At 39.1% G+C, this 22,171-nt stretch overlaps 1 protein-coding gene across 5 annotated transcripts in view; it reads left to right on the forward strand.

The window, feature by feature from the left end:
- The window catches only part of TTC8 (tetratricopeptide repeat domain 8), a 47,513-nt gene extending 35,177 nt beyond the window's left edge, over positions 1-12,336 (forward strand). For all 5 annotated transcript variants that reach the window (XM_010583807.1, XM_010583809.1, XM_010583808.1 and 2 more), the window contains 6 exons: positions 3,192-3,302; positions 6,024-6,163; positions 7,443-7,617; positions 8,935-9,057; positions 10,429-10,512; positions 12,170-12,336. In XM_010583807.1, coding sequence (XP_010582109.1) covers positions 3,192-3,302; positions 6,024-6,163; positions 7,443-7,617; positions 8,935-9,057; positions 10,429-10,512; positions 12,170-12,286 — 750 coding nt within the window. In that variant the 3' untranslated portion in view covers positions 12,287-12,336. The remainder of the gene's footprint in view (positions 1-3,191; positions 3,303-6,023; positions 6,164-7,442; positions 7,618-8,934; positions 9,058-10,428; positions 10,513-12,169) is intronic.
- The last annotated feature ends 9,835 nt before the right edge of the window (positions 12,337-22,171 follow it).

A 22,171-nucleotide genomic window follows, 5' to 3' on the forward strand; every position in this document is an offset into this window, starting at 1 on the left:
TGTGAGAAACTAAAACTGCATTTTTCTTCCTCTTGTCCTAGAAAGAGATGAAATCCATTGCTCTTTGTCAGCTCCCTTTAAGCCAGTTGTCACAGGCCTATCCAAAAGTCATCGCTACTAGTGGATAATTCAGATGTTCATATTATGATACTTGCTTTACCTTTACATTTGTTGAGCAATTTATGTTTTATATTTAAATGATCATCACTGCTATCTGGAGACTTGTCCTCAGTACAGCAGTTGGAGTTAGTTTACTCAATTAAGCGTAGTAATTTTATATTTCTGTCACTACCGGGAGCCATTCTGCAAAACACAAGCTACACAGAGTGACTAAATTGGCAGAGTAATTGGATTAACAAACAGTGATTCGTTATGGGAGATATGCATCTGCCCCGCTTCCCCCTCCCCCCCATCACTACTAGCTCAAGGAGCTACATTTGAACTTCCACCTCCCACTCCATAGACCAGCTCGCTCAGGTATAAAGCATCACACAACATGATTTAGTGACTGTGGGTGGACAGGCAATAGAGTAGGGCACTGAAATATAGATCAATCTGACAGTACTGAAAAGATAAGACTTAAGCAGCCATTACAAAAACATAATAGGATTGCATCAAGTTCTGTGCAAACAGACCAATACTATGGTACCAATTAGTTTTCTGTTTATATTCATTATTACAACAGCTATCTTGGTTTTTAAAAATATTTTCCTGAAGGCTAACTCTCCCTTGAAATGTAATTTATGAAAAGATAAAAGACCAAAAGAAAACAAAAATAAAAAGTCTTTAAAGAAGTCAGGGCTGCTGAGAAGTTAAAAAGTATTTCAAGACCCAGAAGAGCTGGAAATGGGATATTTTTACCTGAGATAAGAGAGATAACAAAAAGAAAATGGCGCCATTCTGCATTTAGCATCTAAAACTTAATGACTATAGCTGTAGTACTCATTAAAGAGCAGGTCTCCCCAAAGCAGCTGCGAGTAGGTGGAAGTTGTCCCGCCTATCTTTTAATTTCTTTTGCCACTCATCTGGACAGCAGCTCTACAGTCTGCAGAGATGTTGGACAGTGTGATGTGCTACTGGATATGGGAATTACATAGTAGAGTACTGTGGCTGTGTTGCCTTAGCATAATATTTGCACAGAGGATCTGTAGCAAATGCATCTTTGGAGTGAACCTCCAGATGAAGCAATAGAGCAGACCTGAGTCATAATGCTTAGAAAACATACTTCATAAACAAAAATAACAAGATAAAAAAGGAGCAGATCTAGTGGAATTTCCCATCCTCAATTTTTTTACATTTTTTTTATCCTAAGAATATGAAGATAGCTGTGCTTCATAGCTAGATCAGGTCAAAAAACAAGCAGGCAAACAAAACAAAAAAACAGCTAATTGAAATTTTATCTCAGTTCAAACAAAGTATGAAATTATTTGTAGGTATGGCAGTGTGCAGTGACTACACATATTCAGGATAAATTATACAAGTCACTCACATAGGTGATACTTAGGAGTAAAACAACCAGCCAAGGTTCTTCTTAATTAAGTTATAACCAGCTATCATGTCCTCTCTTTCATCTGTGTACTTTCCACTGAAACTCATTACAGAGTAATTTAGTTGTAGAGAACTGTTGCTAGAGGAAAATACGGAGCTTGACAGTCACAACGGAGACAATTATTTAAAGTTTAAAATTTAATGTAGACATAAAATTCATCAGAAACTGCTCCATGGTTTATAAATGAAAAACTATAGCAAATGACTTGAAGTCTGTTTTAGATACAGCAACATGCCCAGATAGAGTGCATTAGGAAAAAATTGTTGATTTAAAGCATATACACTGATGGTGTCATTAGTGCAGTCCTAGTCTACCAAGTACCACACCCCCCAAAAAACCCAAATCCCTTGCTCTTTTATTGCTTTTCACAAGAAGGAATTAGTTTTCTAGCTTAATACAGGAAATGTAAGTGACATCAGCAAAATGACTGAAAAAAAGATTTTTCCTTTTGCCAGTGATCAACTTGGAATGGCAGTCCCTTTACTAGGAAGGTACTCACAGTCAACAGCTCTTTGACAATTAAGAACATCGCTTGAGTGGTCACAGGAAAGAATTCTTTGCAAATGTCTACAGCATTATGTATCTATAGGGATGCAAATAAAGAACTTATGACTTTAACTAGTATTTTGATTGTTGGCACTCAAAAGTCCATGAAGCTCAAGGGCAGAAGCAGGAAATGTGTTTGGAAGTTTCTCAGGTGTTCAGTTAACATCGATACTTTTCTTACATTGCATCACAAAATGTTTGTGTCAATATGCCAGTCACAGATTCTTTCCCTTTTTTAGTCATATCAAGTATAAGCACTATTCAATGTAATATTTCTCATAACAGGAGCACTCAAAACACTTTTCCACTCAGTGGGAGACAGATTAATCACTCTAGCCATCTGGTTTCCCAAAGTAGGTGTGCAGGGTTTTTTCCTTTGCTGTAGCTGTGTTTACCATACCCACAACAGGAGGGCTTTACAGTTGTACTCTCAGACAGCTGCAGAGGTGGTCTTTATCAACACGGTGATGTCCTCTATCCAATTCTCACACAACGTTATCCACATCACACATTGTCATAATCAACACAGAAGCCAAAATCGCAGAGACCAAACTGCCCTCTTTCTGTTATGGGATTTTATTGTTTGTGACAGGGGAGGTTGACAGAGCAGTAAGGAAATTTGGAAGTGTCACTGCTCTGTGCAGTGCAGTCTTATTTGACTAAGTAAAATATTTTGGTATTCCAGCACTGTCAACCTGAAGATCCAGTTCTTTCAAGCCTAAACATAGGTTATAAAAAATATATTAAACAGGAAAATATTCAAGGTGATACCTTCACCTCAGTGTCAAAGTATATTTTGATATGATAATAAATAACAAGATACTTTTTTGGTTTATCAGTAATGTCCATATGAATTAATAATGTCTAGATGATATGCATGCAAATTTAATTATCTTAATTAGCCTATTTTATCTTCATTACAGAGATTTATTCAGTATTCACTCCATTATTTTCCCAGTGTTATTCACTATCTCAGCTAATGGTTTACTGCATAAAGGGAGGTGTCATCCCCCTTTTATTTATCTCCCTTGTTAAACAGCAGTACAAGTACAAAAGTCAGACATTTGACATTTATATACCCTTTTTATTTGCTTAGGTGTATTTGCGCTTGGATCAGCCTGTAACAGCTTTGAATGTGTTCAAGCAAGGGTTAGATCGATTTCCTGGAGAAGTGACTCTTATTTGTGGAATTGCCAGAATCTATGAGGTATGCACCCACAATGCAATCCTTACTGTGGCCAAGGTCAGCTGCCTGAGCAAGAAAAAAGAGCCAATAGTTGAATAGAACTGTAAGGTCATAAAAAATTAACTACGCTGATTTTTAGTACCACTACTGCAAAACAGGTAACATTACACAAATATACAAAAGTAATATCAGGGGAGCCTTGCAGGCTTATTTGTTTAAATGGTTAATCACACTAGTGAGATCCTATTTACCCTTGACACACGGAAGCAAGTCCACGTTAGGGCAAGTGGTCCAGGTGTTTTCTGTGTAGCTAGGTCTAGTTTGTATGTTTCATCGTACTAAAACTGCTCAAGTCACCAACAGCCTGCTAGCAGGATTAAACAGCAAAATAGTCTACTCGTCAATGTTGTCTTTATTAGCACTATGTGTTACTGTTAGTTTCTTAAGCCAGTGAGAACAGTTGGAATGTGAATGTTTCTTAGTCTAGGAAGTAGATGTTATTTTAAGTAGGATTAGTTTTAAAGTAGTGTCATTTTACCTTGGTAACCATGTATTTTGTATTTTAAAAGTGTATATTTTCATGTCAAACAGTGGACTTAATATTGTTTTTCACTGAAAGTTGGTAATGATGCTATTCCAGAACAAATGATTTAAAGTCATGAATTTTTTTTTTTTTTGGTCTACATTCATACTTGGCATTCTTTCCTGTTCTCATCATTCTCATCTAAGCCCTAAGCATTAATCCATTTTCATATTAAATCCTTTTTGTCCTTCAGCAAGGAAGAAAACAGCTGCATAATTTTTGGAGGCTTTTCTTTCTGAATTGTTAAACAGTTTTTAATATGGATATTATTTTGCAGAACCATACATAACATTGCATAACCCTTTAAGGAATTATTAAAGAGCAGAATATAGTTGACAGGATCTAGTTTTGCACTGACACCTGGGTGCAGGATTATAGCTTCATTAGCAAAGATTTTTACTGCAGCACAGGGCGGTTCTCATTACATAGACTCATAAGTTGAATATATGCATCAGGCATCTTAATCAGAGCTTTTCTTCTCTGTCACTACCTTTTGACAGCAGGAAGAGTTGTAGACCTTTTTTGGTTTAAAAAAAGCCCATTATTTTTAAAGGGACTGCTTTCGTACTATTTCCTTTAATCACAGGAAATACATTTTTTCATAGCTAAATACAGGGTACTTCTGGACATGGTTTAGTGGGCATGGTTAATGGTTGCACTCGATGATCTTGAAGGTCTTTTCCAACCTAAATGATTCTATGATTCTATGATTCTATGCTGCTGAGATTAAATAAAAGCTTATTATTTAGTCATGTTGAGAGTACAGTGTGTCTACAGCACACAGGTAGAAATTATTCCTCTCTAAACAAAGAAATGTGTTTTGATCTTTTAATTTATTTTCTTCTGATACGGGGTAGAGTCCTCTGGTGACTTGCACTCCTCAGAAACAGTGTGATGTTGTTTACAGCAATGAGTTCGCCCTAATTCATCTTCCAAGAAGCATACATCCAAGCATATATTTTTATACAATATAGTTCTCCTAACTGGCATATCCTAGCTAGTATAAGTTTTGGTAATAAATCCATGATTCCTGTTTTCAAAGGCATGTAATAATTCTTCATATGCAATTATATTCTCATTTGTGTTCAGAGCAATTAATGAGTTGACTTACAAAGTATTGAAAATAATTGAGACATTGACTGGGGAAATAAGTACTGTATGTTACCATACTGGGAAACTGACTGCACAGTACTGTGGATCACAAGGCATTGTGCAAAAAGTAGCAAATGCCCATTGCACATGCTAAGCTTCTGACCAATCTCTTTTTTCTAAAAAATAAAAACCAAATAAATCTCTTTTTATAGCTCTAATGTTTTACCCCCAGCCAGCAGCTAAGCACCACACAGCCGCTTGCTCACTCCCCTGGCCCCCAGTGGGATGGGGGAGAGAATCATGAAAAGAAAAAGTGAAACTCACAGGCTGAGATAAAGGCAGTTTAATAGGACAGAAAAGGAAGGGAAAATGCTACTACTACTACTACTACTACTACTACTACTACTACTACTACTAAAATATACAAAACAAGGGATGCACAATACAATTGCTCACCACCCACTCACCGATGCCCAGCCAATCCCTGAGCCATGGTGCCCCCTGGCCAACTCCCCCCAGTTAATGTACTGGGCGTGACGTAATATGGTATGGAATATCCCTTTGGCTCATTTGGGTCAGCTGTCCTTGCTGTATCCCCTCCCAGTTTCTTGTGCACTCCCAGACTCTGCTGGCAGGGCAGTATGAAAAGCTGAAAAGCCCTTGACTTAGTATAAACACTGCTTAGCATCAACTAAAACAGTGTGTTATCAACATTATTCTCATCCTAAATCCAAAACACAGCACTATACTAGCTACTAAGAAGAAAATTAAGTTTATTCCAGCTGAAACCAGGACAGTAGCTATGGCATAGAGTTAATGAGAGGTACAACGAGTGCTGATAAATTAATGTGCATTCTTTTTGTGGATGTGTGTGTTGCTTGTGAAGATGCTAATCAGTGATGTTGCATTGTGTGATAAGAGAACTGTAAGAGCATACATAATTAATCTCAGTTAAGTACTGTACAGGGCATCGTTAAAGCATTCAGTAGATTGACATTTTAATAAGTTTTGTGATAAAAATTGGTGATAAAAAGTTGAATTAATCCGAATTTTTTCCAATTGTATAGGAAATGAACAATATCTCCTCAGCTGCAGAGTACTATAAAGATGTCTTAAAACAAGACAACACTCATGTGGAAGCCATTGCATGCATTGGCAGTAACCATTTTTATTCAGACCAGCCCGAGATAGCTCTGCGATTTTATAGGTATCTATACTTGTGGGGAGGGAGGGGGAACTGAATGTGTGGGAGGGTAATATAAAGGGTTGACTTTTGTAATGCTGATAGCAAAAAAAGAACATTAGGAGATTGTCATGAGAGAATGATTGAGCGTTTGGACAAATATCACCACAAAATCAGCATACCAACTTAACGTGTTTTCTTGGCCAGTGATAATTACATGTCTCTCTTAAAAACTTGTCACCATTACATGCGGAGTATGTAAAAGTATCAACAAAGATTATCAAAACAGTTATTATTTGATTAATAAACAAGAAATGATCTTTCACAGCATGAGGCAGTCTGAGAACACTGGACCTTACTCTCAACTTCAGTTGCATTCAGAAGACACATGGACTTCCTATTTAGCCCTTTGAAAAAGAGTAGTCTTTGAAAAACTCCACTTGAAGTCACAAGCAGTTCTGACCACAAAATCCCTTACTTGAACATGGGCTGGGGTTCCCCCATGTTTTACTGAAAGCAATAAAAAGATAGTGTTAAATGATGCTACTTGCTTTTTATTTCAATACAGTCAGAGTGCAAAGGAGCCTTATTCATGTTGTTAAACCTAAGAGCACGTTAAGTCAATATAAGCACTACCATCTCATTTTGGTTAGACCTGAGGTCTGTTATGCTTCAGGTTCAGAAACTCACAGTCATGCCACAGACAACAGTCCTCTTTTTCCCTGTCCCTCTTAGCGTATCTGTTTCTCATATAAATATTGATAAACATAATTTTTATAAAAGATCTCCATTCTAAAAGATGCAGGAAAAAACATAAATTTGAATCAAAATCTGAGTTATGCTTCAGATGTAGGATTAATGTAGTTTCACATACTAGATGTACTAGTAGTGATTGTAGCAGTGCTGAAGGGCAGGAATCAAGCAAAAAATTGAAGTCTGAAGAGTCATAAAAAGTAACTGCAACAAATTACAGCTTGATAGAGGTTGAGGGATTGGAAAGAGGAAAATGGAGAAAGGCTGCATACAGCTCTGTCTTACAGTAAAGTCAGATCATGTGGCACAGTCAAAAAGACAGAAGTTATCTAATTTACATGAAGACTGTTTTGCACAGCTTTGATTCTACTAATCAAAACTGTCCTGCACTGCTGTTCATGAAAACTTAACCAAGTGTAAGACTATAACACTTGGTTATTATACCCTCTCAGAATAGGGAGAAAGGAGGAGAGAACTTTGTAATTTAGAATAGAACTCTTATTTGAAATTAATCTAAAAAAAAAAAATTAAATATTTTCTTTCAATCTAGACGGCTCCTGCAGATGGGTGTTTATAACTGCCAACTTTTTAACAATCTTGGCCTCTGTTGCTTCTATGCTCAGCAATATGATATGACACTATCTTCGTTTGAACGTGCACTGTTTTTGGCTGAAAATCAGGAGGAGACAGCAGATGTGTGGTACAACTTGGGACACGTGGCTGTGGTATGAAAAATATTAACAACCTTTCTGAATAAATATAGTTTTACAAAAACTGGAAAAAGAATAACTAGGAAGGAGTCATTGCCCTACGTTGAAATATGAAACCTGATAGTGTACAGGATAAAGTGCAGTACAGATTAAAGGTTTATTTGCACTTCAGTAGAGAGGAAGAGGCAAAAGAAAAAAGTTCTGTACACCTTCACATAATGTGGCTTACTCCTGCTAAAAGATCTCCCTCACCATCGTGTTTAACCTTCCCTTCTTTCTAAAAAAATTGCAACATGTACTAGCCCTTGAAGGCCTTTGCTGCAATACAAGCTAATCTGATGAAAAAACTGAATTCAAGATTTTTTTCTCTGAGCTGTTATTTGTGTTACATGGAGCATTAGATCAAGTCTGTTGTCATAAAAATAACATACTCAGCAGCTTGTAGCAGACACTACAGCACTATGTAAGTCATAGTTGAGAAGGCATGTTCCTCTGTCTTATAGGCAGGTATAGAAATATTGTGTAATTGTGTGATAAAGTTTGTTAAATTTCTACACTAATTTGCATTCATTGGCCATTTTTTCAGATGTTCTTGTAGAGGTTGTGTTAGATTTCTGTTTAGCTGAGTGCCCAGAATAAGGTTACTGAATAAAGTTTTTGACAGCTTTCTAATATGAGTGGTCTTCAAATGCTGATTATGATTTAACTTGGGTCAGAAACTCAGCTGTTTATCTTGATTGTACTGCAACTGCATAAACACATAATTTATACTGCTTAAAACATTGAAATTTGACCTGATGTGCCTATATTTTTCAGCATTTGTCACTTTTAATGTTTAACCTGGTGCTGTATCAGTGTTGGTCATAATACTAAAGAGTAGTCAGCTGCTCCATACGAAGAAATTCACCTCCCTTAATTTTTATCTTCTAAAAACTAGGCCTATATGTGATTTTTTTTTAAATCTGTGTAGAGACAGAAAGGCAAGATGACTTCCTCTCTGGAGACATCTCTGTTTTTCTTGCTCTACCATAGATGGTAGCAGATAGCGTAGTCTTTAGATGACACTTTAGTTATCTAAGAGTTAAATTAGATGAAGTGAATATCACTTGGAGCATGGAAGTGTGTGCTGGAGAGAAATGATTCTGTCCAGAGGAAGAATAAGAAGCAAATGAGAGGGTCTGGGAAGAAAGCACATATGGTTCTGATCAGCATGTTTTTATTGTAATTTGTATTCCATGGTAGTACCTATGGGTGAAAAGATACTCCAGACAACAAAACAGATGCATGTTGTTTCCAATCTTTTCACAAATTAAAATACAGTCTTGCTTTTAGGGGATAGGAGACCTGAATCTGGCTTATCAGTGTTTCAGGCTAACATTAGTCAACAATAACGACTACGCGGAAGCTTACAACAACTTGGCTGTGCTGGAAATGCGAAAAGGTCACGTTGAACAGGTTGGTGTTGCATCTCAGCCTAACCAGAATGCTTCCTTTGGCCCTTTGGTACTTAAGATACGTGTCATTTCTCTGAGGTGGAGGCATCGTTTGAACATCTAGCTCACTATTACAGGCAGAAAACATAAATAACTTTTACACGTGTTTCAGTGTAACCTCCATGTTGTCGTGCCATCTCCCATTCAACTGCTAATTCTTAGGCATATCCAAATGGTTCACCAAATACAAACAAGGTTTACAGTGACTTTGCAGTTTTTGAGAACTTTTTCTAAATTGATACCCAAAACAAAACCCATCACTCTGTAATCATCACTTACATTAAAACTTCGGCTATATATTCAGTTTATAAATGTGGATAATATACTTTTGCTGGGTGGCAGAAGACAGCAATCAGGTCAGCTCTTAAAAGATTTTTTCAACAAGAAGATTGCTTTAGAGTTTTGTCCCAAAGCAGTAGGTTCTTGATAAATAACTTTTGCATCAGTAAGCTTGGTGGTTATCTAATGTGAGTATGCTGAGTTGTATGGTGCTTAGATGTATGGTTGACATGCCCAGTGGATTAAATGCATTCATTTTTTATACACATGCAGGGAAAATTAATATTAAATTAATTAATATGTAATTAATTATTATATGTTGGACAGTTTGAACTACTGTGAGCTTGTTTTAATCCTTATGGGAGCAAGCCTATTTTGATTGATTCATATATACATCAAGAGCTACAATATGATAGAAAGACTTGTAAATACCTTCCCAAACAGTTTACAGATACTTTTTTTTTAAAAAGATCAGGTTTTTTCCCCCGAAGTTCTCTATTTTTTAGTAAAAGCATTCACAAGTTGAGCTTAATTTTGTGTTGGATTTACAGCATGAAAATGCACACTGTGATGCTTAATTTTTCATTAAGTTTTAATGCTACTATTTAGTAGTCAGAAAAAACAGTTAATTTTATTACAATTTCTGAGTATGAAAGCTGTAATTTTTATGATAAAATTTAGGTTTTCAGGGATGGTTATGACAGTGCTGTCAGCTACAACAGATAAATACAGTGGGGTGGGACTTTAAATACTTTTTTTTTTTAAATTAATATATTATGTTCAGTGTTTAGAACTGAATTGCTTAATTGAATCAAGTTCCAACATGTTTTTGCTGACTCAGCCAAGAGTCTTATTTATTTCAATGCTATTAAACTGTATTATGCCTAAATGTACTATTGGTGTAAATCATGCATCGTTGAAGATGGCTTTCTTAGTAAAGGCCTAGTAAAGAAAACACAGGATGATTTCTTTTAAGAATGATGAAAATTGCATTAGATTCTTGTTATTCTCCTTCCCTCCCAGATTTCACTTTTTTTTTTCTTTCTCTACGTAGGCAAGAGCTTTGCTGCAGACTGCTTCATCTTTAGCACCTCATATGTATGAGCCCCATTTCAATTTTGCAATACTTTCAGAGAAGGTAATACACTATCCTGTTCTTGTAATCTAAAAATTGAGCCTTGGTGGGGCAGTTGGGTTTTTATTATTATTACTGAGAATTCCAAATAGGTGAGACAGAAGAATACAGAGTGCATAAACTCAAGGAAAACGGAAGTTACATTTTCATTTTAAAACCCAGAAGCTTTGTGTGTAAAAGTAGTTACTCAAATGTTTGCTTTTGAGAATAAGTGAGGCCAACTAGCTATAAAGTAACTTAGTAATTTTCCAAATGCCCAGAAGATGAACAATCCATTAACAATTACATCTACAGTCTTTACAGTCATTGGCTTTTTCAGAATGTGAAGTGAAATGGTATCATGATATATCAGTAATTATTCATCCCATGATCTTACTGAACTTAAAAGGAAAGTCTGTTCTTCAGTTTTACAACCTTTGAATTTTGTGTGTTAATGATTTCTTTCATATGGAATGTCTCAGACACTGAATTAATAGTGTGTCCAACATTCCTGTTAATAAGGAGAAACTTGTACGTCCTTACATTTTTCACAAGAAAAATTGCTCCTTTGCTTGTGCCTACACCTTCAAGATTCTGTTATGAGTCTGTGTTGTGTGGGCAGCTCAACTCCTACAGATACTAAAGTGCATGTGTCAAGGAGAGAACAACCCATTAATTTGTAAGCGTATCCTCTCCATTGTGAAACATAAGATGGTTTTGAATAATTACAATCTGTACTTACTGATTAAGGAGTAAATCTTAGTCTGCAAATGTCTTGTTACGTAGCTTTTGCACAAAGAACATGCATAGGTTGTGGGAGAAGACAGATGGCCAGATCAGCTAACTGTTGATGCAGGGTGATAATGCAATCCTTAGATTTGGTTTGTAAGGCCATGGTTTACAAAACATGGCTTCTCTGGCCAGGACCCTGGATTCTTCAGAGAATTCTTGCTGCACTGAAGCTCTCTGTTGGCTGATGCACAGGCAACAGAGGCCTCCTACTGACACTTTCCATAGCTTCTTCCTTTTCACCCAGGAGCTATCACTTTTACTACATGTATTCCCAAACATTTGGGTTCTTCTTTGCTGAACCACTTTGAGAAGATGTACACTTCCTCCTTCCAAAAAATGATGGCTATTTAGGAAAAAATAAAGTTCCCTAAGTAGGGAACAATGTGGAAACATAATTCTAAAAGCAGCAGAGGAGCAACATCAGCTCTCCAAGACTGTTGTGCCTCTCTGTGAGGAAGCAGGAAATCACATGGAGTGGAGGCTTTTGCAGAGGCCTGATTGGTAGTGTTTTGCCTGAATATACAACAGCACTTCTATGGAATTTAAAAACAAATCTTCCATTTCTTATTCCTCCTCATTTCAAGCACTAGGCATGGTGTACCTTGTTGTCCATTCTCCAAGAAGTCAGGTGGAATGGGACATAAAGTTACTGTCTTGAAGCATCCCTCCCATTAAAATCACATTTCTGTCTTTTTATTCTCATCCCTTGTTGTAAGTGGGACATAACCCTGAGTTCAAAAGCCTCCATACTGACTCTTGTTTTATTTGTTCGCTCTCAGGACCAGCTATGTTTAAACATTTGTAAGCGTCAGAAATGTACTGCAAAGAATACATGATGCAAATACTGCAGTGCTTGAATTTACAAAATTAGTTTGTGTGTTTCTTACAGGTTGGAGATCTTCAGAGGAGTTACACAGCTGCTCAGAAGTCAGAAGAAGCATTTCCAGGCCATGTTGATACACAACAGCTCATCAAACAGTTAAAACAGCATTTTGCTATGCTCTGACGATGTTTTTATTATGTAAGAACAGTTAGCCAGAGCGAACGTCCGATACATCTTTTTGAAAATGCTAGATCAAAGTAGACAAACTATAGTTAATGCATTTCTGTGGCAAAGCCTGTGTTACTTTCAGTAGCAGGAGAGGTTTAAGAGTCCCAATTAGTTTCTGTCATCATAAAACATACCGGTTACTAAAATGCAGCTAAAACACATTGCAACTACATACATGAGAGATTACAGGAATGGCAGGATACTGCCAGTATGACAACTTTGAAACATTTGTCTAGTATATGAGCAAGTAAGTCTCCATTTAATATTAATGAACATTTTAAAGGATTTTTTTCTGACTTTTGTGGAGAAAAAAAAAGTGTTTTTAAATACTTCTGTGTGACAATCTGTCAAGTAATGCAGAGAAAGAGTACTTCCTAACTGGTCTTCAAGCCTGGCTTTTGATAGTATACTTTCTTACTGACTGTGAAGTTTTAAAACTAAAATACCTAAAAAGAATTTAAAATATGTCTGTAAAGCAGAAGTCCTTATATTCCTTGTTGTACAGTATGAATTCAATAAATTCCATTTTGTATGGTTTGTATCGTTTGTTTATGTAAGTTAAAATTGCATCCTTATTGCCATGAAAATTAGAGTCAGGGATCTTAGTATCATAGAATCATAGAATCGTTTAGGTTGGAATAGACCTTTAAGATCATCGAGTCCAAGCGTCAACCATGCCCACTAAACCATGTCCTGAAGTGCCTTGTCTACGCATGTTTTGAACACCTCCAGGGATGGTGACTCCACCACTTCCCTGGGCAGCCTATTCCAATGTCTGACAACCCTCTCAGTAAAGAAATTTTTCCTAATATCCAACCTAAACCTCTGGTGCAACCTGAGGCCATTTCCTCTTGTCCTATCTCCAGCCACCTGACAGAAGAGACCAGCACCCCCCTCACTACACCCTCCTTTCAGGTAGTTGTAGAGAGCGATAAGGTCTCCCCTCAGCCTCCTCTTCTCCAGGCTAAACAATCCCAGTTCCCTCAGCCGCTCCTCATAAGACTTGTGCTCCAGGCCCCTCACCAACTTGGTTGCCTTTCTCTGGACACGCTCCAGCACCTCAATATCTTTCCTGCAGTGAGGGGCCCAGTATTTGAAGGACTCCACAGAACTGGTACAAAATAGCATAAATATGCATGTTCCTCTCTACCGAGGAGAGAGTTTATTCTTGAACTCAGTGAGGGAAAAGGATATTTAGAAGCTTGCAGAGTTAAGTACTAGTAATTGAGAACAAGGCATTAAGCCAGGTGGTTACCTGTGCTACCACATAAGCACTGTTGCTAAATAAATATCTGGACCATCCTAACTACAAGAATAGTACTAATAGCAACAAACACAGACTTTCTCTCTGTCATATATCTTTGTGTGCTAACTAAAAGGGATAAATTTGCATGATTTCCCAACTTGACCTTTTTAAAAGACCTTTAAGAAATGTGGGGTGTTACGGCATTCTGAAATGGCATGTCCTGAAACAGGCCTTTAAAATCTTTTTGTGTTTGTCTGATTTATTAAGGGATTATCTTGGCTTAGGGAGCAACCCTAAACACGCTTATGAATATTATGTCTTCCTTCTTACTATTTGTTACTTCCGTACCCTCACCTTTTATGACTGTTGTAGCTGGTGAAGGCAGATGCTGGGGAACTTAGAGAAGTGTACCAACAGGCTTCCCCACGGAGCAGTGTGTAGGTGACAGAAACACTATCATTAACTGGTGTCACATCATGTTGTAAAATGGAGAAGCATTATTGGCTAAATAGATGCAGCATATTTAATGGAAATTTTATTTTTTCCACACTGATCTTTATATTGTCAGAAATTAGTCACAAACTAATTAAGAGAGAACCTTAGTTATCAGTAATTTTCATTACCTAAATAAGATTGTACTTTCTGCTAAAAACAAAGAATTTATAGGGAAGTTCCATCCTTTGATCTACTGTACTTAACATCTTTCCGGTTCACAGTGCTAAATTTAGGAAGCTAGCAGAGAAGAAAATGTTTGTCTTAGCAGTTTAAACACAACTGTTGAGAATTTTTGAATGTCGTATTAACTCAAAGTATTTTTAAAATTGCATACTAAATAAGATTATTTCTGCATGAACTAGAACAGAAACTAGTAATACAATTTCAGTTTTTAATCCAGTGTGGCAGCTCAATAGTTCCTCATAGGTGCTTATAAGATCCCACTTAATGTGATCACTGCTCAAGTTAATGATCTGATTAACTCTTCTTTTTAGCAAACAGTGCTCCTTAGAAGATAGACCTGACATGATTATTCTTTTAATATTGGGGGATGTGTGGAGAGCGAAAGGGAAAATGCTCATGTATGGTAAGGAATCCTTTACACAAGATGGTTGTGCAAATTAATTATAAAAAAAACCCACCCCCCACACAAAGTTCTAAATAAGGATTAAAACCTTTTTAGCTCCCTAACGTGCAGCATCTGCAAGCCATTCAAAATTTATCTTACATGGTGTATTTTGATTGCCCCAAAAGGCAGCAGCTATTTGCTTTATTGACCTTTCCTGCTCCAAAGCAAGGGTACGACTATTTTTTTCATGACTAGCACACATACTAATTAAATCAAATGCAGTAATGAGAACAGCACCACAACGAAACAACAGATGAATGAGCAAGCTGTTTGTCGTGGAAGAATCTTTCGATTTTGTTGTATGCTAATTCGGTGTGAGCTCCAACGAACAGATGAATCGGCAGACCCTGGGGCAAACCGCCTTCAGTTAATTGAGGACGACATAGCACAATAAAATGCATCAAAATCTGTATTCATCTCTGCAGTAGGATCATGTTAGGACGGTGTGACCTTAATATTGCAAGCAGCATTTCTGCAACATGGAAATCATTTTTCCTCTAACCTGTAGCACAGCTCCAGCTATGTCCAGCCAGCCTTTATAAAGCCCCTTGGGAGTAGAAAATAAAACACAACAAAAAACCAACACAAACAATTTTTTAATTTACAGAGGAGGTGGTGTCCACAACAATGCTGCCCGGAAGGAAGCTCAACGCAGATTGCTGGGAGGTCTTGAAGTTTCTATGTCCCTGCAGGAAAGGTCTGTAGTTTATGGCTGTTACCACCAATTCCAGTCAGTCTTTTGACCAGCCCTCTTGCTGAGGTCCTTCTGATGGATGAATCCATTTAAAAGTTGATAATGAAGGGTTAGGTTATTAATAGATTTTGATTGTTTTGCAAGATGTTATAGCCACAGCACCAGCTACAAAACTGTGGCTGAAGTTAATAAGAATTCACAGTTAAGGGTTGTGGATCATTTTGGCTGGAAAAAGCATCTTCAGAGGTCATTGGGCAGGACAGGAGGAGTTTGCCATTAGGTGCCAGTTCATAGAATTATACAATGGTTTGGGTTGGAAGTGACCTTAAAGACCATCTAGTTTCAACCCCCCTGCCATGGGCAGGGACACCTTCCACTAGACCAGGTTTCTCAGAGCCTCATCCAGCCTGGCCTTGAACACTTCCAGGGATGGGGCATCCACAGCCTCTCTGAGCAGCCTGTGGCAGTGTCTCACCTGTTTCTATTCGACAGCTCTCATGTCTCCTTATGTTGTGCCAGCCAAGGAGCATGGATTTGTCTGAGCTCATTATCAGGGTGATCCTGGTGAGTGCTTAAGTGTCAGCTGGGAGAAGCTGAGTGTCTCTGCTCCCGCTGAGGGCAACAGATGCTGAAGATGCTCAGCACTTTTTCTGATACTCTCTGCACCTTCAACCTTAAAATAACTAGCATCTTTCACTATCTAACATTTCCTATCATTGCACAGTGGTGTGGCATATCGTCTGTATGATTTTGTCCTTTTCCCCTCCTTCCTCCCTAGGCTTGGACTGTCTGAAAGGAACAGGAGCTAAAGCATTGGTACAGGGTGCAGCTAGTGTGGTAGCCTTCAAACATGTTAACGGGATGTAAAAAAGGGCTCGGGCGAGCTAGATGATACAAACAGAGCCACTGAGCTGCCAGGTGAGGAATGTCCCTCCAAACTGCCTGGTGCTCCTCAAGAGGCAGCGCAAATATGACTTGAGGGTCAGTGAGGACACCTGAATGTCAAAGAGCTGTGTGAGGCTTTCCTGACAAGTTTTAGTCACGCTTAATAAAGAATACCTGGTAGCAATCGCATGTTGGGATCATGCAATTTGGTCTAGTCGTTAGAAGAGAGACCTGGAGAGGGGAGCACCCACATCCCAGACCCAGCTGGTGCTCCCAGCTTCAGCACATTGTGCTTTTCCGTCCCTCCATTTCCACATGTGTAAAATAAGGCTAACAGGATTGTTGCTGCTATTATTATTATTATAAATTAATGCATTTTCTGTCAGCTGACCCCCTTTTCCAATGCTTGCATCCAGTGAGCACTGGGCTTTTTGCGTGAATAATCCTTAAGTGATGATGAGAGGCAGTGTGCAGGGGGGAGACAGGACTGAACTCTTAAAGGACTTTGTCTTTGATTTCCCTCAGTAACACTCACAAGCACTGGGAGAATAAAAGCTGTGCAGGAAGCCGGAGCGCTGCAGGCGCGCTGGGCTCACAGCACTTCTCCTCCTCTCCGACAAAGGCAGCATCTTCCCTTGCCTGCTGTCACCTCCCATTAATGTCAGGAAAGTTCACTTGCTGCAGCTTTTGCAAGTGAAAAGCTAATATGTTCGTGAGGTGGGAGAAGAGGCCGTTTGTTTGTCTAAGTAAGGTAATGCTAACACCACAAATGGCAAGTTGAGATTCAGGGAAGAGCATTGCTTTTTAAATCATGCAGGAGGACCTCTTTGTTTTATTTATTCACAGGGCCTGAATCAACAGCTGCCCAGACAAAGATATTTAAAGAGAGCAAACAAAAAGGAGGCTGTTCACCCTGCGCTCCAGGTACAAATAGAGAAGAAAGAAGAAAATGTCAAATCTGCATAAACCCTGGATGGCTCCCCAATGCATATTAAAAATACCTCTTTTGAATACCATCTTGTAACTACAAAAAAGTTGAGGCAACCTTTTCTTATTTTCAGCAAACCTTTCCCTAGAAGGGAATCCTAATATCATTTTTCACTTGCTAATAATGCAATCAAATCCCAAACCTGTACATCATTCTGTTCAGATCTTGCATCCACTCTGTTTATTCACAAAAACATAAATGTTTTCTTGTCATATCTTTATTACAAAATATGAAATGTATAGTCTATTGTTCACTCTGGAAATGTGTAACGCAGAATGGCAAAATAATTGCTGGTAGTCAGAAAACTCCTGAGAAGTGATTATTAATGATGAATTCTGATAGAGTAAATAAGATTGTTGCTAGAAAATGAGAAACTAAGATAAGAAAAAGGCATTTTGCCCTAGAGGCAAACTGCACTGCCTCAGGAACTTCTGCTTTCATAGGGATACAAGATTTGTCAAGATACAAAACAGTTTTGTGTCAAATAAATTATTCATATGGCCATTACACGTCACAGATTTCCTCTCTTCGTGCTCTTCCACATACAAATGGAGATAAGAGTCAGCTATTCACCACATTATTAAGAATATCACAGTATTCATTAAATCTTCACATAGTCCATTTTATGGTCAGTTTTTGTAGCATATTTAACCCCTAAGTCAGTAGAAGGCTGCAGGACAGGAGCTAACAAAATGTTTCCTATGAAAAGGATGGTGCTTTGAGGAAGGAAACTGTCTATTTAGTGCAGCTAAAACTCACAGTCACAAAATACACAAACCCTCATGAGAACCAGAGTTCATCCATCAGCAGCTGGAGTCCTGACAGCCTTTCTACTGCTATCTGAATAGCAAATCACCTCTTTTCACCATCTGGATCCCACCTCCTGGAGGAAGCCCGCCAGCCCCAGGAGAAGGTGGGCGTTCATCACGATCATCCTCTTCCCTGACACTCCCTGAGCCCTTCACAGCCCAACACTGGAGGCGACTTCCAGCATCTCTTGCCCAATACAGGCACAACAAGCCTCTGGAACAGCTTAAAGAAAAGCAAAATGAGAAGGAAGCAACGATAATTTCCCAGGATCTTTATTTTCAGAGGTTCGAAATGGAACAGGTTCTTCCTACCTGTCTCTTTATCAAGAAAGCCCATCACTTTCTGGGGAAGTGTTTTAAATGCAGAAGTTCATTGCCTCTTTGAAACATGACTAGATAATAAACACAATTTTAGGAGGAGGGAAAAAAGATGCACATTTAAAGTACAGAACTAAAAATAGCATTTTCTGCCTCCAGGACCTCACTGCTGCTCCCCGCGTGACACAGTGAGCAGGTGCAGAGGCACCAACTGCAGCATACCTTCATCTGGGCAAGGATGAGAATGTGAGGAAATATTTAGATGTGTTGTTTCACAGAAAGACTGCCATTGCCCGATAAGGAACACAGTCATAGGACACTACACGTACAGCGCATTTGACTCAATTGCCAATGAGAAATAAAATAATGCTGAAAGCTGGGAGAAAGAAAACATTTGCCATTTGCAAACCCGAGCAGCACAGGGGAAAGGAGGGCAGGTCACGCTTTCCTGGGTTCACGGGGCTCTGATTCTCTAATCATGCCGTTTCACGAAATACTGCTTCCCACAGTACTCTCTGCAACGCAGTCTACAAAAGTGGAAGTAATCTGGGCTGCACAGTTGACTTCAGCTCTGATAAAATACTCAGTTGTGTGATGTGTAACGTTCGTGTTATTGTCAGTATCCCAGTAAATGTCATTGCTTTTTTTTAAAAAATATGTCATGTTAGAAAATCATTTGGGGTAGGATTTTAATTTCCTCGTTGGGCTCAGCAGCAGATGAATGCTTTCCTCGCTGCATGTCAGCAGATCGTACAAGTACTGCCCTGCTGCCTCCCATCAGCACGTGGCACAACAGCTTCCAGTCTTGGCAGTTGCAGCTCCCCCATCCATGAGTCAAATCAGCATTTGTGTGTTGTGGCCTTTTTTTTCCCTCTTCTGTGCAGCATTACAATTTTTCAGGCTTCAACAACAGTGACAGGAACCCTCAGTGCCTTGTCACAGCATTGCACTGTGAGATGTCTTTTTGGCAGCTCTGGGTTTCAGGATGATGAGTTGAACAGCCTGTATCCCACAGAGCTAGGGGTGCTGGGTCAGTGCCTCAGTGGGCGAATCTGAAGACCCCACTGGGCCAGACTCCAGCCAAATCCAGGACAAACAGACAGTCCCAGCTTTAGGAGCTTAAAACCTGGAAAACCAACGGGGATGCCTGCCTACCTTACTTACCTGGTAGAGTGCCCTTTGGGAAAAACTCCCTGGTGCTATTCAAGGGGGAGATCTACATGACTTTAAACACTTCAATTCTCGATGTCTCAGCTCTTTGCTCATAAAAACAATGTGGGATAGTTCCTTCACCTACATGGAGTTGTGAAATTAATTATAAATGGCTTTGAGTTCATTATCTGAGAGGAGCTATAGAAGTGTGACTGTTATTTTTAATAATTCATAAGTAATAATTTATTTAACATTTCTCTGTATTCCTCATCAGGTTCCTGAATCTGACTGCATTTTCCTGCTCTGTCTGCAAATTCTCTCATGAAAGTTGACAATAAGCTGTGAACTTCTGGGGGTTTTGTTTTGGGGATTTTTTTTAGGATAATGAGATACTGTGTCTCAGTCATTGAAGCTGTGGTACCTGTTCTGTTAAAAAACTAGGATATCAAGTTTAAATGGAATAGGATATGACAAGAAATGAAAAGAATCAAACAGCTACTTTGTAAACATAATCTGTTAAATCCAGTAACCAGAACTAGTCTTATTGCACCACAGTGAGTTTATGCTGTGGTGTAACATATTCGTTTCAAGGCCATGGTGTCTGGATGGAGCTAAATAGACAGTTTAAGCATTGAATGCTGTGTGCTTCACCATCTGCAGAATCGACCTGTGTTTCAAAATGACACAAAAGGACAATAACTGTTTATTTAGATGATGTTGAACTATACAAAAGGAAAATATTCTTCCAGGTAGAAAAGAAACAAATAACAACGTGTCCTACCTGTAATCTGCATTGCAGGGGTACATGTCTGGAGTCAAGCAGACAACTATTCAGAGGCTGAGGCATGAAGCACAGCCTGACTGGTGAAAGCTAGTGGACTTTGCCAAGTCAAGCACAGAAAGTCCTGAGTCAGCCTCACCTCCAAAATCAAGCCACTACAAATATAAAGCAGTTTGGATATATGTTATTCTAGCTATTCTTGAGTTTTCTGTCTTTTCTGTAACAGCAAGAAACATCCTCTGGATTTGGTTTCAAATGAAATCTAAGCTTGTTCTCTCATTGAGGGCAAACAGCAGCCCCAGGGGAAAACCAAGATACCATTGGGCTTGTGGACACTATGGCTTGCTGTGCCTGGCGCAAGCATAGCAGAGGCTGATGGGCACCGCGGCTTTAAACCCGGGTCAGGAGAAGCATGTCTGTCCTTCCTTGGGTTTAGCCTTCCTCACAAAGATGCACTCACTAAGGGCATCCTGAGTCTTTTCACTTCCACGGAGCAATGAGGCCAGCTCTTCCTCCTCAGCAATGCTGTAGGTACAGATAGAAAAAAGGGGTATCAAGGCATCGTATCACCCTCAGCACCACCTGAAGGGGGTGGCAAACTCGCCCTGGCTCTGAAGCCTGGTGCAGCCCCGGGGGGTGCCGGGTGACTGCAAGGGTGATGGGAGGGAGGCAATGTGCGAGGGCCCTGTTTGTGTCTCCGTGGCTTTTGCCTGGCAGCATCTACAGGCATCTTATCTGGGCTTCAGCCTCCCCATAATTGCACTGGTTAAACAGGGAGAAGGAACAGGGATAGGAGGATAAAGGGGCACAGCAAAAATTCAGAAGTTTGCTCAAGACGGTGTGAGGAGCAGTTCAAACTAATTACTTATGATTAAACCCAAAACAAAATAAAAAACCTAGAGAAATAGCTGTCCAATTTTTATTTCCTAAATAAGACAGGTGTAGATAAGGAAAGTAATGGCTGAGGGGTTGTAATGAAGCCACCTGACTGGCACAGGTTACCAGTCTCAAAGAACTGAAAAATATTATTATAGGTGACTATAATATATACAGTACACACAATATACATACATAATGTGCATATATACACACATATGCCATATGACCTTCCCAGGTTCCCACGACTCCTAGGACACGTTGCCAGTGGATTTGTGAGCTCTTGTTAACAGAGACCATGTAATTGAGCACTGTGGTATAAGTAACTAGCAAAATATTTTCTGTTAGAGAGCAGACTGCCCCCTTATTTGTTGAATGCTCATTTGGCATCTGGTCAGATTAATCACTTGGACAACATCAGTGATGGAGAGACATCCCCCACCTTTTCCAGATCCTAGCATTAGCTCATACTGAGACCAGGGCCCTCCAAGCCAGGCTGCCTGCCAGGCAATGCTGCATCTTGTCTCCCACTCCAAGATGTTGCCCACCAGTGCAGCTGGTCCAACTGGGGAGGAGGCAAATCAGGCACATGAGCTCGCACAGTGATGGAGACCTCCCTGCAGCATGTGTGAGGCCAGCTGCATGGACAGCAGAGGCTGGGGCCAAAGGAGTAAAGCTCATGCCAAAGACGTGAGACATGACGTTTCTGTACAGAAGGGGCATCTCAGATTGAGGGATTTATTTTCTTCTAAAGACCCATCCAGTGAAACCTAGCTTCTGAATGCTCTCACAGAAGTCCTGCAGTTTACCAATTATCTTATGCATTTAAACATATCTTCACTAGCTAATTTCCCTTGGAAGAATGATGCTATTGCCTTTTTGCCATTTAACCAATCCTTCTGCAGTATGACTACTCCCAATGCAACATCTTTTAGAGCACACCATCCATTCATAGAATCATAGAATGG

Source organism: Haliaeetus leucocephalus, unplaced genomic scaffold (assembly GCF_000737465.1).
Source record: "Haliaeetus leucocephalus isolate CR32 unplaced genomic scaffold, Haliaeetus_leucocephalus-4.0 Scaffold932, whole genome shotgun sequence".
Lineage (NCBI taxonomy): Eukaryota > Metazoa > Chordata > Aves > Accipitriformes > Accipitridae > Haliaeetus > Haliaeetus leucocephalus.